The 16,866-nt window shown below is 38.8% G+C and overlaps 1 protein-coding gene across 3 annotated transcripts in view; it reads right to left on the bottom strand.

Moving 5' to 3' along the window:
• The window catches only part of EGF (epidermal growth factor), an 84,514-nt gene that overhangs the window by 62,456 nt on the left and 5,192 nt on the right, over nt 1-16,866 (bottom strand). For all 3 annotated transcript variants that reach the window (XR_010379334.1, XM_010981086.3, XM_010981085.3), the window contains exon 2: nt 1,760-1,959. Coding sequence is in view for 2 of the 3 variants with exons in the window: in XM_010981086.3 (XP_010979388.1) it covers nt 1,760-1,959 (200 nt within the window). In the remaining variant the exon portion in view is untranslated. The remainder of the gene's footprint in view (nt 1-1,759; nt 1,960-16,866) is intronic.

The raw sequence follows: 16,866 nt of genomic DNA on the forward strand, positions 1-16,866 counted from the left end.
GTTAATGGTAACTTAAAGGCAGTTTTTTCAATTCCATTTACTAAAGGAATTTTCAAGATTCTTATCTGAACCCAGTTCCAAGCTTTGCCAAATTCTGGCAAGACTCCCTTCGAGTTTGTGCATTGGGGCCTGAAGCAGATTGATTTCTCTCTAGGGACCCCACTTTTCTCTGGCTCCGCCCCCTCCAGCCCCACCCCCACTTTCTACAAGTCCTCAGTGTCCTCAGGCTATGACCCTGTGGTTCCAATAGCAGGACTGTTTTTTATGCCTCCTGAGCAGTGTTTACAATTGAACCAAACCTTAGTTATCTCCTAACTCCGAAGTGTACAGATACACCGGTCCTCTCGGTGGGCGGGGGGGGGGGGGGGGGTGAGATGAGGGGAAGCCCCGATCTGCATCGTGGCAGATTTCCGTGATGGAAGTACTCCCACAATCACGGGTTTTCAGCGACCAGCCTGACATCATCGAATGTGGAGCTGGGCAGAGCTCGAACAGTCTCAGGACTCTGTGCTATCCTGCACCGCACAGGACGTGATCTAACCAGTCCATTTAACCCTTCGCTAATGTATCAGTTCACCCAGGTAAACTGCCTTTTAAGGGTTGTCCTTCATAGCGATGTTGTAACCCAAAGGAGGGACTAACACCAGTGGATTTTAGACTTCAGGCCAATTCTTCCCTAATGACTTGCCATAAATTCACAGCTATTTAATGTTTTTTTTCCTATTCCCTGACAGGAAACCCTCCAGATTCTTCAACTCAAGATTTCAAAACTGTTCTACAGACGGCTGGAGAGGAATGAGTAGCCATCTTTGTTAAAAGTGAAATTAGCCAAGTATTAGCGCCTAATTGAAGGCTTTAAGAATAACTGGAGGGAGAAGGCTTTGTTTAAAAAAAACAAAACAAGACAAAAAACAAACAGTGGGCACTCTGTGTTGAGAATAAATGCTTAAGGTTTCTCTCGTCACCTGCTCTCTGTAATCCATCTCCCTGGAATAGAGAGAACATTTTTGCTGGGACTCATTTAAGGGTTCTACTGATTAGAAAGAGAGATTAGAGATCTTTTGAATGTGCTTTGAAGCAAAGTATTTTGTATCTATCATCTGCTTTACTAGTCCTTTCCAGAGTGCAAATACCTTGAGAAGAAAAAGAAAAGTTTTTTTTTTCTTCCTAAATATCAGGTACGAAAACCCATGAGAGATTTGAAACAGATAAAACAGGGTTTCTCAATCTCTGCATGATTGACCTTTTGGGCCAGATAATTCCTTGTTGTGAGGGACTGTCTTACAATTTGTAGGATGTTTAACAGCATCCCTGGCCTCTGCCCACTAGACGCTAGTAGCACATCCTCTGTTCTCCCCAATCTAGTTGTGACAACCAAAAATGTTCCTGGACATTGCCAAGTGCCCCCTGAGGGACAAAACTGCCCCCAGCTGAGAACCACAGGAGTAGAAAATAATCATGTAAGTAATCTGTTTTAACCATAACGTGGTGATCTCACTTATTTATTAATAAACTTGCATATTTTCAAAATTACATTGACATCCTGACTTTCTCCTTTTGGAGGCTTCTGAATATCAATGCCATATTCAAGAGCTGGTTCAGTAACATGACACCACAGGTGCAAATTAAATAAATACTTCTATGTGCCAGACACACATTGGAATTGTAATTTTCATTTACTGTATGTCATGAATTTGCTATATCATATTTGACAGCCTGTTCAAAACTCCCTCAAATACCATGGGAAATGGTACTTTACCTCTTGCCTTGTCCCATTCAGCAAAACTCTTTGCAAAAGTTGTCTTTCTAGATCGACCCAATAGATTCTTTCTTCATTGTAATGAAAATCCATGATCACTGATATGCCAGCATCTGCCACTAATTGCTTATGATTTGTTCCTTCCAAGTCAATCCGAAAGACACTGCTTCCATGAGAGAAAATTAAAAAGGGCGCAGGACCTGCATGGGAAGAAAGAAACCAAACTGTGTATTTTCAGTGATGTTTTATCTGATTTAGACAAAACACTTCCCTATGACAAACAGCACAAGCAGAATTAATTTTTAAGTCTTGCTTTTACATTTTAAATAAATAACATTGTGTAGAGAATAAAGAGTTCCTGTAGAGGTTCACAATTAATTTTGTAAATCATTTTCTCCACAAATTGATTGTAGGAGATGAACAATGCCAGATTATGAAAAAATAACTATTTGAAGAGAAAGACACTTTCTAGCTTATCTATAAAGTGTTATTTCATGTTCAAAAAGAAAACAAACTTATGGTTACCGAGGGAAAACGGGACAGGGAGGAATAAATTGGGAGATCGAGATTTGCAGATACTAACTACTATATATAGAATAGATAAACAGCAAGGTTCTACTGTATAGCATAGAGAACTATATTCAATACCTTGTAATGGTGTATAATGAAAAAGAATATGAAAGGGATGTATATACGTATATATAAATGAATCACTGTGCTGTACACCAGAAATTAACACAACATTGTAAACCGACTATAATTCAATTTAAAAAAAAAAAAAAGAAACCACCTACTGTATCCTATTGCAGAGAGAGACTGTATGAATGTAAAATTTAACTATGTAAATCAGAAGTAAAATTACAGATATTATCATTTTGGAAATGGATTTCCACCTCCCCTAGTCTTACCTTATGAACAGAGCCTCCAGCATAGTGACAGAAGATGGTGAAAACTAGAGGTCTTAAGTAGAAGCAGGAAAAATCGAAATGCTGTCCACAAAAGCGCTGAAATATTTTGTCCCTGTTTGCATTGCCACGTAAAATATAGGACTCCTGATTAAATCTGAATTGCATATGTATTGCATGGGACATCCTTACACTAAAATATTGTTCACTGTTTACCTGAAATTCAAAATTCAAGTAGTCAAGTGCCCTGTATTTTTATTTGCCAAATCTGAGTGGCGGACCTCACTGAATTTCTTGATTCCTGCAGGGCCTTGCCCTGTATCCTAACCCTATACCTGGGGTCCTGTCCTGTTCCAGGTGATGGCCACCTACCCACTCTGACTCCCAAGTACTCAACACCTGCTTGGGAACCTGATATCTCTCTTTGGAAACCTCAGCACAGGCCAGCTCCACACACAGCTTGCCTTTGATGTTCTAAGATGATCGATATCAGTGGACAGTTTCATCCCTGCAGCCAGGTTAGTTTCCTTGGTCTTTACTGACTGAGGGTGAGGAGGCCTCTGCCACTGTGCCTTTCGATAACTGTTCCAGTTAACCACTGGGATGAGTGGGGGGTCGGAGAAGTCCTACATATTCTCACTGCCCTGTTGGGCTTACTCCATTCTGTTTTAACATTAAACTTTAATATTTTAATGTGACACACTGAATGTGTTTACTCTTCTAAGGATTTAAAAAGACGATGGACTAATATCCTCTTACTCAGGGATTATGTTCTAGAGTCAGAAAACATTAGCTCCACTTCAGAGGATCTACTGGAATAGAGATGGAAGAGGAAGGGGGAAATGTAAGACTGTGAGAGTATGAAATAGGCACCAGCATAAATGTAGAAGAGAATTAGCTCAAATCTCTCTTCCGGTGTCTTTTCCACAACCCAAGACCCCCTGCACAGGCATGTAGGACAGCCCATTCTCCATTGCCATTCTAACTGTAGAATCAGGGGTGTCATAGAAGAAATGGAAGAGGCATTAAACAGAGAGCCAGGAGGCTTGGTTTCCGGTCTTGGCTCCACTAGTTTCTTGGACATCTCACAGGACCTCCCCAGCCCGTATCAGAGCACTATTGGGGAAAGAAAATGAAATTAGAGGTATGGAAGTACTTTGTGAGGCACAACACAAATAAAATTTACCATTGCTTATTCCCACAACCAAGGTCTCACTGTGTGGGGTTGTGCCAACGTTCAGATTTGAACCCATGGACTAGAGTGTTGCTATAACTCATTTCTCCTATAGCAGTGTACCAGGGAGAAAAGGAAGGCAGAGGAACAGACACCCTAAACAGGTAGCTACTAACTTGTGGGCTACAGATTGCTGCTGGCCTGTGGATTTATTGCCAGGAGACCTTTCTTTGAAATGGGTATCATACATTCTATAGAAATTGAATATATGTGCTCAACACATATTTAATTTTCTAATGCACTGATACATTGATGAAACCAATAAAATATTTGATTCATTCCAAATCATTACTAAATGGGAAGTTTCCAGGTTAAAAAAGGGAAAAGGAAAGGCACTCTAAACATTTCAGACAGTACACAACATATTGCTTTGTACATGATGAGTACCCCAAATATTTTATTAATTAATAAATGAAGGAAGAAATCACTGTATTTTGCTTATTCACCTGGGCTCTTTACCAATAAGAACAAAGCCACAGACACTAGCAGATCTATCAAATTCTAAAATCAGAATCTATCCTATGGCAGTTATTTTACTAAACAACAACAACAACAATAATAATAACAGCAAACTTTCACATCCTGATCTCATTTATCCTTAATATAATACCATGGGCTAGATAGGCCAGATATTATAGTCAATGAATCAAAGAGAAGAGAAATTTGAAAAATACTTAGATCCATAAAACACAAACCATAGCATTAACTTCAATAGATTTTCAAAAAAACCAAATATTTATAGAAATATTAAGTATGAATCACTAATACATTTTATCTTCAGATTTTCTCACTCACTCATGTTGTAGCATCCAGAGTTTCATCATAGCCTCTTAAAACTGGAATACCCTAGTCATTACCTAGTTCAGTTTTTCCCAAAATCGTTGGTTCAAAAGAATCACACAGGGTGCTGTGTGTTTGTGCATCTTTTACAGATCCCTTCCCTGGAGATTCCAATTCAGTAAGGCTGGGCTGAGGACTATGAATCTGTTTTTTGACTAGACAATCCAGGTGATTCTTATATCTTGGTGGATTTGGAAATAATAGCTCTAGTTCAGATGAGGAAATTCAGTGATGCTTCCCAAAGTCCCACCGAGAGTTGGTGGTAGAGTTGGAATTCGAACCCAGATACTCTCCTCCCAGTTCACTACTCTTTTCTCCCTTGGTCTGGGTTGTTATGTGTCAAGACCTTACAATCTTCATTTTACTTCTATAACTGATTTTAACTCCACTTCCATCAAAACATTGTTCCTACAATGTCAGCATCACTTTGTGTAAACCAGGGCTGGGCTAAGTATATGTGAAAATGAACAATAATATGATATAAAAGAAAATGAAAGACTGAGAATTAAGCCTGGTGAAAGTCATTAGTCTGTACTACCGCTAGAAATGGTAAGTACGTTAGTGTTTTTTCAGACCTGTCAAAGACTACACACACCAGTGTGTGGTACAATCAGTGGATTTGAATGTCAGCAGGGTGTGCATGTTTGAACAGCTAGACTTTCCTATGTCAAAACCTACAGCATTTGTTTTGGGTGCAGTTCGGTGAGAGGGACGTGCCCAGAAAATCAAACCACTTCTAAGGAGTACGGACCCAAAGACAGCAAGCAAGTCAAGCAAATCAACTGGAACCTCTGACTTCTCAACCTGGGGATTCGCAGGGGATCTTGAGGAATTAGAAAGGAGCCCAGAATGTTTGGAGCACATTGAAGGTTCCTATTAGTGACTGCAAAGAACCCAGGCCTCTGTGGCACAGAGGGCAATTATGAAAAGCAGGCTTTGACTGAAGCGGCAGGTGGGGTGGCAGAAACAGAATATTTCACAACCAGCATCTCCTCATCTGCTCTGAGTCTGGGAGAGTGACCCCCACACAGGTAAGTGAGAAGAAAAATTGTCTTCTTCAGGCCTTGGGGGCAAAAGCTCTTGGGATCTAGTTACCACATAAACGATACTGGCAACCAGATTAACAAGACATCTTAGTCTTCTCTCAGGCCTTCACTACCACCTGCCCTCACCACCCCGGGTTCCCTGCTCTGAATCTGGAGACAGACTGAAGAAGGCTCACAGGGCAAAGAGAGAGAAAACGGAGCTCTGGACCCTCTGAATTCAGGATACCATGAGAAAGGAATATAGACTCAAACTGATGGGCCCAGTACAGGAAAGCCTGACACCTCCGCACCTGCTCCTACCGCAGGCCCCTGATAGGGGCCACCTATTCCTGCCTCCCAAGGGGGATGACTTGAATGGTATCTGGATTTTATTACATGCAGAAAGTTTTATTTTGCTCTAAAAGACTATCCTCATCTCCTTTTTTCAATGACAGGACTTAAAAAGCCAACACATTTACCTTCTGGGCAATTCCAGCTTTCTTCTCAGTTGACTCACTAGTGTAAAATTCAGGGTAGGTGAGAGAGAAGCCAGGTGATTCAGAAATAATACATCCAGAAAGATGAGCCAGGAGATAGGAACTTAAATTGTTACTGAACCAAACTTTGGTCCACTCACCCACTTGCAGTAAAGCCAATCTACTAACACTGGGTTGTGGTGAAGGAAAGTGCAGCATTTATCATAGGGCTCCACACAAGGACTCTGGGACAGCTAGTGCTCAAAAGCCCGAACTCCCAGATGGGTTTCAGCAAAGCATTTTTTAAAGGAAGTTGAGGGAAGGATGTCCCTGGGTCTGTGATCAGCTCATGCACAATTCTCTGGTTGATGGTGAGGTAACAGGGCAGTGTCACAGGGGTTAACATGATCAATTCTTAGGTGCCAGTAGGTCTGGGGGCTTCGTGCTCATGGTCACCAAGTAGTTAACTTCTTCCATTTGGTGGGAGTTTTAGGAACTGTGAAACAACTCAGGAAATGTGCATCAGATACTGCTATCTACCTCCTTCAGAGAGGAGCTAAAGCAGAGGATATGGGGGAGGGGTCTTTTCCCCCTACCCCCCTACCCTCAACCCTGGGAGGTCCCGTGGGGTCCTGCTTGGTTACAAAATCTTAATCTGTAGGGAAAGCTCTGGGGCTCAGTGTTGCTTCCTGAAAAATGTGAATGAGAGTTGCCACCCTAGTCCCTGAGTGGTGGTAGACATGTGTCATCCAGAGCAGAAAATAGCCCCTTCCTGACCCTCAACCACGTTCTCCTTAGCAAGCTAAAGAGGATCTATTACCAGGTCCTCAGGACAGTAATTGATGCTGGCGAGTTCTACAAAATTAAACTTGTTCTTTTCATCAGAAGGGCTCAAAATCTTTGACATGCTATTATGCATTTTGATTCTCCAAGAAGGTAGGTGGTGAATATCTTCAGAATAGTAACAGTCAACATCTTGAGTGTTTTCTGGAATAGCACATTAAATGCATTATTTCATTCAACTGGGTAACATTAGGAGGTAGGTGCTCTGGCATCTTCATTTTACAGAAGAAGAAACTGAAGTTTAGAGCTATTAACTTGCCACAAGTCACATGCCCAATAATTAACCAGGTGGGGATTTCAAGCCATATCTTTCTGATCACAGATACTAGCTTTTAAGCATCATGCTTACTCCGAAATGAATTTACCAGGAACTCTTATTGTTTAGCATCTTGTAGTTCAGCTCTGTCAAGGAACCCACTTCAAGAAACATTGTTTTAGGCATCTCACCGAAAGGCTGGATTCTCTGCATCTGTCCATGTTCCAGGAACTAATTAGGAAGTGGGTCTCTTTCAATGGATTCCTATAATTCCATCACCTGGATAATTTATATGTAATTCTATAATACATTGCATCCTATATAATGTACTCCTGCATTCCTTGACTCATGGCCCCTTTCTCCATCTTCGAGGCCAGCAGTGTATCATCTTCAAAAGTCTCACTGCTTCCATAGGCTTCTTCCTCCTTAGAAATTCTGGCCTCCCTCTCATAAGGATGCTTGTGATTACATTTAGGATCCACCTGGATAATTCAGGCTAATCACCTCACCTCAAGATCACATTTGTGAATTCCCTTTTGCCAAGTAAGTCACAAGTTCCAGGAATTAAGATTTAGATATATTGGGGGGCCATATTCAGCCTAAAACAGTTAATAATGTTGAATATCTTTTCATGGACTTATTTATCATCCTTATAACCTTTCATGGACTTATTTATCAACCTTATATCTGTTTAAGTCTTTTGCTCATTTTTAAAGTAGGTTATTTATCTTCTTATTGTTGCATTTGAAAGGTTTTGAAAAAAATATATGTTCAATACAAGTCCTTTGTCAGACATGTGCTTTGCAAATGTTTTCTTCCAGCAAGCAGCATGTCTTTTCATCCTCTTGACAGTGCCTTTGGTAGAGAAAAGTTTTAATTTTGATGAGGTACAATTTATCAATTTTTTTCTTTTGTTTATCTTGCTTTTGGTACCATTTCTTAAGAACTCTTAACCCCAGGACACAAAGATTTCTATGTTTTCTTCTGAAAGTTTTAGACTTTTACACCTTAAATTTAGTCTATGATCATTTTGAGTTAATCTTTTTGTATAAGGTGTGTGGTTTAGGTTGAGTTTCATTATTTTATTCGTAGATGTCTAATTGATTCAATGTCATTTGTTGAAAAGACTATCCTTTCTCTATTGAATTGCTTTGTCAAAGATCAAATGACCACATTTATGTAACTCTATTTCTGGACTTTCTAGTCTGTTTCATTAATTTATGTGTCTATTGCTTGGCTAATACCACAGCTCAGTATAACTTTAAAAAAAAAACCTCATAATAATGCAGTTTTGCAGAACAGTGAATGCTGTTGGAAGGTTCCTGTGCTGTAGATAATCTTTCATCTTAAATAAGCATGTTTAAATATCCCTCAGCTTTCAGCATAAATTACACTCAATTTTATTTAAAGACTAATGTTACCAGACTAAAATGCATTCCCCAACACTAAAGCATCAGAAAAGTTTTTCCAGATGTTTCACACACACGGCAAGACTCAGAAATCACTATCTTGACCTGTTCTCCGAGTTTTGTCCCTATATTCTCCACTCTCTGCTGGGCATTTCCAGTTGCAGATGTCCCAAGCCCCAAAAGTCCCTCTGCATGTTAAAAATTAGTTTACACAACACCTTCTGATTCATTTGCATTTATTGAGAAGATTGAATTTGATATAGGAATTTAAAAATTTGGTCTAAAATTCAATATGTTTTAATATTTAGTCTTTGATAACCATTACAGACCAAAAAAAAAAAAAGATAATTCACAATTATATCTATATCAAATACAAGAAATACTTCATTGGCTATATTTGCAAAATCACAACTAGTTTTTCAACTAGCCTAGCAAATTTCTGCCTTCTTGTATTTAAAAAAAATTTTATTCAAGTATAGTCAGCTTACAATGTTGCATCAATTTCTGTGGCACAGCATAATGTTCCTTCTTGTATTTTAATCAATAAATGCAAACTAACCAGAAGGTGTTGCATTTTATATTTTCAGCAAATGGAACTGAAGAGACAAAAATTCTTTCTTTAGAATTTTTAAAAAATAGTTTGAAAAATTCTATTTATAGGAATTTTTTAAGAACGTAGACATGAGAGTTTTTAATAAGTAATACATTGACATTGACTCAACAACCAAATCACATAGCAATAGAAACATTACCATCATCAGTTTTCAAACTGCTCTCTCCATCATAAATTTTCTACCACCAGCAAGTCACTTTCTCACTCATTATTAGAATATCACCTTTAACTGGGAGGGATAAAATTCTGTTGTTTTAGTTATTTTTTGAGTAGTATACCAGTGACATCTATTTATCATCACAGAAAAGATCAAAGAATCTGAAACACTTGTCCCTTTTTAAAAAGAAAAAATATGTAGCATTTGATTGTTCTCATAAGATACTCTGCAGGAAGCAGGTGTGACAAATATGTTCATGGTTACTCTTCATTCAATACAAAGTATTACAAGGAATCTAGTTTAGTCTTGTAATAAAAACAAGGAGAGATGACACCAGTGACATCCCACAGCACTTTGTGCAATATCAGTTTCAGCGTCTTTTCCCTGAGAGACTGTGGTGAGCTGTATTATAGGGCCCTCTGTCATCTCACCCAAGAATCCTTTTTGTTGATGGTCCAGGAAATATAGTGGCTCCACTGCCACTGAGTACATGTATACTTTTTTTCATGATAGATTTGTTAATATAGAAAGAAGCCATGAACTATTAAGAAAATGTCTTCTCTGGTGTATTTTTCCTTTACTGGCTACCGAAAAAGTATCTCAGTTCCTTGTGCATTTCATTGTTGAAATAGAGAGGCAAATATAAGAGTGGCTAGGATCACTGGCACTGAAGACAGAACATCCATGTTGACTCTTTATTGGCTCCACCATTAATTAGCTGTCTGACCTTCAGCTCATTACTCAACCTCTCTGTGCATAGGTGTCTTCATCTTGGAAATGGAGATGATAATAGGACTTAACTTAATAGAATTATTATGAAGACTAAATAAATTAATTCATGCCAAGGCCCTAGACTTTTCTCTGACATATACTGAGTTCTCAGTAAATGTTCACTATTAGTTTCTCAGAAATACCATAAGATGAGATATATCAGAAACACCTTCTACTCTCACTCAAACTGTATAATTTTTCTAATACTTATTTCTTTAAAATTTTAGTAATGCTTTCTGTGAAGTTTTCAGTAGTGTTTGCTGAAAAAAAGAACACAATTAATCTGTGGTCACGTGGTTTTCTGTGTATTATTTTAGCATGTTTCACCATGGCAGGGGAGTAGGATGCTATGATGTCAAAAATCTCAAGGGAGCCTTCTAACTTTTTATCAGTAAGCTTAGTAAATGTAGTCTGAAACATCATAACTTTGAACACAACTGTGAAAATCATAAAAAGTTATTTTCACATTCTGGATATTCATTCTTAAATATATTGCTTGTTCTGATGGCTTCATGTTACCATTAGCTATCGTTTTGAGGCAAATCTTATACTTGTTGCAAGCTTATCACTAATAATAAGCATAAATCCATTTTTTAGGATATCTTCTTGTTAATTTCTTTTTTGCCTTGTTTTTTTGTCAAATCTAAATGTTTTTATCCTTTATTCAGCCAACAAAGAACTTATTCTAGTAATAAAGGGTCAGTTCCCTCATTATCCTCTTGAGGTTGCATTATTAGCATTGTTTGCCATCTTTACTTTCTTTGCAGAGGGTTTTGAAGCCACTTGTTAAATTGTGTAGGAGTTAGTTTTGATAAAATCAACTAATATGGTCCATATGTCATCAGGTAAACTGCACACCTCACCCTCTAAGCTGGGAACCTCCCTGTCCCCTCAGGATACCCTAGGTGATTGGACCCACCCATCATCACTCTCAGTCTAAACACGTAAATGATGTTGAATAAATATTTGTTGAATTGATCTGAATTAATTCATTGGTGTCATTGGTGCCTTAATAAAAGAAAATCTTAGTCCTACATTCAAAGTGCTTCCAACATAGAGAGCTAGTAGGAGACTTTCCCTAAACCAACTTAACATTATTAATACTTTTCAATAGAAAGAAGTAATGAAATATTACATCGGTAGGCTTTCAACAAACAATCGTGGCAGGAAGCATACACTTGGTAAGTTTTGTAGAATAGGAGTTGAGGGTCCCGAGTTCTAGTTCTGTTAGAATCCTGATGAGTCACTTCATCTCTCTGGATTTCAGCCTCTCATCAGTAACATGAGGCAGTTGGCTAGATGATTTTGAAGGTCCTTTCTAATCTAACATTTATCAGCTCAATTCCTAACCTGCCTGTCTTACACAATTCAGTAGTTTCCTTGTTTGCAGCATTTTTGTATAGAAGCCTAAGCTTGTGATAAATCCATAAACAGATCTTATTCATTTTGGGGGGGCTGGGAGGTAATTAGGTTTGTTATTTATTTTTAGAGGAGGTACCTGGAATTGAACCCAGGACCTCGTGCATGCGAGGCATGTACTCTACCACTTGAGCTATCCCCTCCCCCCAGATCTTATTCATCTCAACCCCGATTTTCTGTGAAATGTTTCTTTCTCCCTGCTTCTCTAAACTTCAAATACCAAATCAATACTATGTCATTATAAGCTCTGCTACAGAAATAAAACAGTAACCTAAAACAAACAACCTCCCCCAAATGACATCAAAAGCTCAACTCTCTGAAAGAAGTCTACAAAATTAATCACTTGATTAAACCTGTAAAAATGTATTAATGGTACAAAATTTGGTGTTGGTCTCATTTATAACTAACACAATTATCTTCTCCTTTTACTACTTTACAAGAATGTTCCTCAAATTGCAATTTTGTTATTAAACAAATAAATATTTGCCTATAGATACCTCATTCTGAGTGTTTTAGACAAACAGACACAAAAGTAAATGAAGTACTGGAATTCAGGTTTTTCCTGAGTCCAATTCTGTTGTTCTTATTAATCCCACTCTGACCAATGCTAATTTCTGGGCCTTAGCTCTGTCTATTGCTATACAAATACAGAGGAAAAAAATACTTCATATAATTTCCTTGGAATGTTAAAGGCATATGTGACAAGCCATAAGAATAATTACTTACAAAAGATAATTAATTGGGGATTCTGTGCCATACATTATCACCCAAAATAGAAACAAATCACAGAGAATACCCTGGGTGAGATGATTGCTAGGACTTGGCTCATGCCAAAAAACCAACTTCAGATTTCTCTAATTGTTGAAAATTTGAAGAAATAGGTATTAGAAAAATTGCACTAAGCAAAGGTGTTTCTAATACACCTCAGGCTATGGTATTTGGTAGAGTAACAGCTAATATTGACAGGGAACTCACTATGTACCAGGCAAGATCCTAAGCACCTTATAAGAATTTAGTCTTTGTAACAATCCTGTGAGGTAAGTACTAGCAACCCATTTCAGCTACAGAATTGGACCTTATCAATTTCAAAAGCTGAGGCTTAACAGTACCTGCTGGGTACGGAGCACTGACTAGGAGTGAGAGAGTGCCTTTGTGCAAGGCAAGGCCACAAGCAAGCGGGACACTGGAACCACACCTGTCCCAAACCGTGCCAGTTTTTCCTGTGATGAGATCAGTCCACTTGTGTAAAGCACCAATCACAATTCGCTCTGTCTAAAATGTATTCTTTGTTTGAAAAACGGCATGTTATCCTGTCTATGGAAAGTAATAAAACCCGGTCATTTCTTATGCGTTAACACAGCCTACATCAAAGAGGGATATCCATGCAGAGGGTGTGTCAGTTCAGTTTTCTGTTCCAGAAGAGAATACATTAATATTGAAAGACAAGCTCCTACTGTCCTCTCAGAGGCATTGCTGGGTACTTTTTAAAGGCGTTGAGATTCACAACGGAAATTTTTCTTCACATACCTTATTTTTTCCCTTTTATGTGAAATGTTTGCCATGATCCATTAGAATAGCCAAAAACAGAGAAGATTCAGAAATTCTTTCAAATATGTTTTTCAAAATAGTAAGATTTTTGATCCCCTTAGAGCTTTTAAAATTCTCAACAATGTTGCTTCAATCTAAAAGATACACATTTCCACACACTGGGTAAATCAACATTAATGATAATAACCTTCACAATTTCTCTGCAAACCAGGGAAAGATGAAATTCCTTTGCGTTGAAACTCCAGTGGTAAACAGAATAATCGTGTCCTTCAGAGGGAAGGAGAAAAACACCAGAAGATCCCTGGTAGCTTCTGCCTCTGGGTATGTTTTTAAACCTCATAAGGGAAGGACTCAAAATGCAGAGAATTCAAAATGGGGAGGGTATAGTTCAAGTGATGGAGTGCATGCTTAGCATGCACAAAGTCCTGGGTTCAATTCCCAGTACCTCCTCTAAAAAAATACTAAATCTAATTACCTCTCCCCTCCCCCACCAAAAAAAAAGAGTGCCAGCTATAAAACTAAACTTGGATTTTTAAAAAATGCAGAGGATTCATGTCAGCGGCCATGTACTATGAGTGCTGAGCTGGATGTATCTCTCACCTTTTGACCTGTTTATACAAGGATAGTCTATGGAAGAAGAAAGATGCTTCAAGCTTCTGAAATTTTAACCAGAAAAGTATTGACATGAACAAAATAAAATACTATTTCTCAACCAACACACCATAGGCTAAAGAACAAGACAGCTGCCATGAAGTTGTTAGGACTGTCTGTATCCTAGCAACCAACCACCCACAAAAAGAACCACCTCCTGAATGAAATCCACTTACTACCCACAAAGCTGGTCCATAGCACCCTGAGAGGTGGTGCTGAATGGAGGAAGAAGATAGTGCTTTTCTCTGAAAGGCCTCTTCTATCCTATCACTAGGAGGGGGGTTGCAAATAAATCAGTGCACACCATGAATCACTGTCATACTCACACAAACTCCAGTGTACTAAGTATCCTGGGAAATACATGGGAAACCCAGACTGAGAGACATTAGCATGGTTGACGAGGCTTGGGAGAATCCGAAAATCAAGGTCGTAAGTGAAAACAGATGCACACACCAATTCAAACTCCAGGCTTAGAAAGAAGGTCAAGAGGTTATGAGAGCAGAAGTTCCCACCTAGTATTTGGCTAAAATGACTGAAGTTTCTATACATAACTAAATTCTAGCATCAAAGGAAAGTTTTGAACGACAATGTTAAGGAAAAGAACTCCACAAGAAAGACATATTTACACGCATTATTCCACAACTGTCCTCAGAGGTTAGTAACACTGGCTGTGTAAAAATAAAATTAAAATAAAATAAAATGTTTTCAGATATATCAAACTCTCTCAAGAAGTACAAAGGTCCCTTCTGTTTAATGTAATTTTTTCTTCTTTGGCACTTGACAAAAACATCACTCATCCTTCCAAGCCCAGATCTCAGTCATCTGCTTGTTGTGGGTCTCAGTAAATGGGACAGCTGGGGATGTAACTGGAATGATGGTATGCAAAGCCATTATTTATTAACATTATTGTTAAGGAAGAATCTCTACCAAACAAGTCTGAATTCCTGGTTCACCTAATATTACCACTCCCTTCATGGTGAGTAGTATTAGCATTCTGGATGAAAGTACTGACCTGTAGGCAAGAAGTAAATAGACAGTGGGGACAATTGGGCTCCAATGGTCAAAGTTTTTGTTGCTGCTGCTATTGTTTTTATTCCTGGTAAAGAACCAGGAGTTCTTTAAAGTTAATTCCAATTCTAACATTAGAAATATATAACTTAATGCAACTAACATTATGTTCCCTAGCTCTAAGATTGCTCAAGTTTCGAGTTACTACTAAAGCTTAATTAAACATTAAACTGCTTTATGGAATTCGAGAGTTTCTTGAAAAATATTTAAGAATTCGTTGAAAGAAAGTACAGTTGTTTAAAACTGACCTGCACATTCTGAAAAAGCTCTCTAGCTATTGAGGCTAATTACTGAGCCTTTCAATTTTTTGTCCGGAACAAGTTTACAAAACTACCTTCTTAAAATAACTGCTGAAATATCTCAGATCAGGCATTGTACACATATTAGTAAGTTACTAGTTTCTGTCCCTATTCTTCCCCACCATAATCAAAGTGACTAGAAGGTTAGGAATGTTGAACAGATTTTAGACGACATTTTCCAGGTAAAGAATTTTTGTTATCCTTTCATCTTCAGTCAATGTTTGATTTTTTAACCCTGTCTGGATTAAGAGACAACATATAAATTAATCTAAATAAATTAGTACAAGAAAATCTACAGTCAATAACAAAAATAAGAGAGGAGACATAGTAATTGCTTCATAATCCAAATTATTTGACCCTCCTAACTTTAGACCACCAACTCGGGAACATTCTGCCTCCCTCATCTTCACGCATTGGTGGCTGTCATCTTTCCTCCTCCCACCCTGGCCATACCACGATGAAGTCACGGTGCTTGTGGAAGACGTCCCTCCAACCTGCCACTCACTGTACCACTTCACCAGAAAAAGCAGGACTGGCCTTTTTCACATTTTCCTCAGCACAGGTGAGATCAATCTCTTAACTTTTAACAAGACCTTCTTTACAGACTATTAGTAACAGAAGAGAAAAACAACCCACAGAATACCTTACAATCACTGGCAAAGACCAGACCTGCTAAGGTCTCTTCTCAAACCGGTGCCCTGCCGGGGGAAGAGATAGCTCAGCGGTAGTTTCAATCCCCAGTACCTCCACTTAAGAAATAAGTAGACAAATAAACCTAGTCACCTCTTCCCCTAAAAAAAATTTTTAAAAAAAGCAGCCAATCAAACCCTGCCTCACTTCTGACCTGTGACCACCAGGCCGAAAGGGCACCCCCAGCCCTGGAATTTCGCAGCCCCTTCGTAGCCTGATGGTTCAAGAAAAGTCTCTTCAGGTAGTCACCACCTGGGACCTACCCCCAAGGTCTTCTTTTCGATCTCAAACTTAACATTCTCGCACTGTGGAGGGGAAAACAAAGCAGAAAGATTGGTTTAACCTGTTGGCAGAATTTCTTTTCTGAGAACTGTTTTGTTTACTAAGACACTTCAGTGTACTATTTAGTAATTTTTTTAAAGTTTTTTTTTTTTTTTTTAATTTACAATGAGAAGCCTAGGATATGATCAAGAAAACAGAACTGGAGGAGGAAGCAATCTACACTGTTCTATGTAAGGATGTGTCTGAAGGAGACCAAGGAAACAGAATCAGGTGTCGATCAACGTAACCGAGAGGAGGCGGGAGGCTGGCGCTCGAGGGAGAGACGGCGGGTCTTTTCCACCGAGAACAGTTAATTAACCTTTAAGCACAAGAATGAAAAATGTTTTGTTCTAGTTGCTTGATGTGTGGGATCAGGATGTGAATGTGACTAGGGTTTTTTCCCCCCGCAAGCCTTCAGTTAAAATTGGTACCGTTACAGCCCAAGCACTGGCTCTTTTGAGAAGTAAAACAAGGTGGCGTGGATGTGAGGTGGCCGAGTGCGGGGACGTGAGGTGACGGGGTGTGGGGAAGGGACAACGCGAGAGGGACGCGAGGCACAGAGGAGTGGAAGGACCGGAGTGG

The sequence above is a fragment of the Camelus dromedarius genome, chromosome 1 (assembly GCF_036321535.1).
Source record: "Camelus dromedarius isolate mCamDro1 chromosome 1, mCamDro1.pat, whole genome shotgun sequence".
Lineage (NCBI taxonomy): Eukaryota > Metazoa > Chordata > Mammalia > Artiodactyla > Camelidae > Camelus > Camelus dromedarius.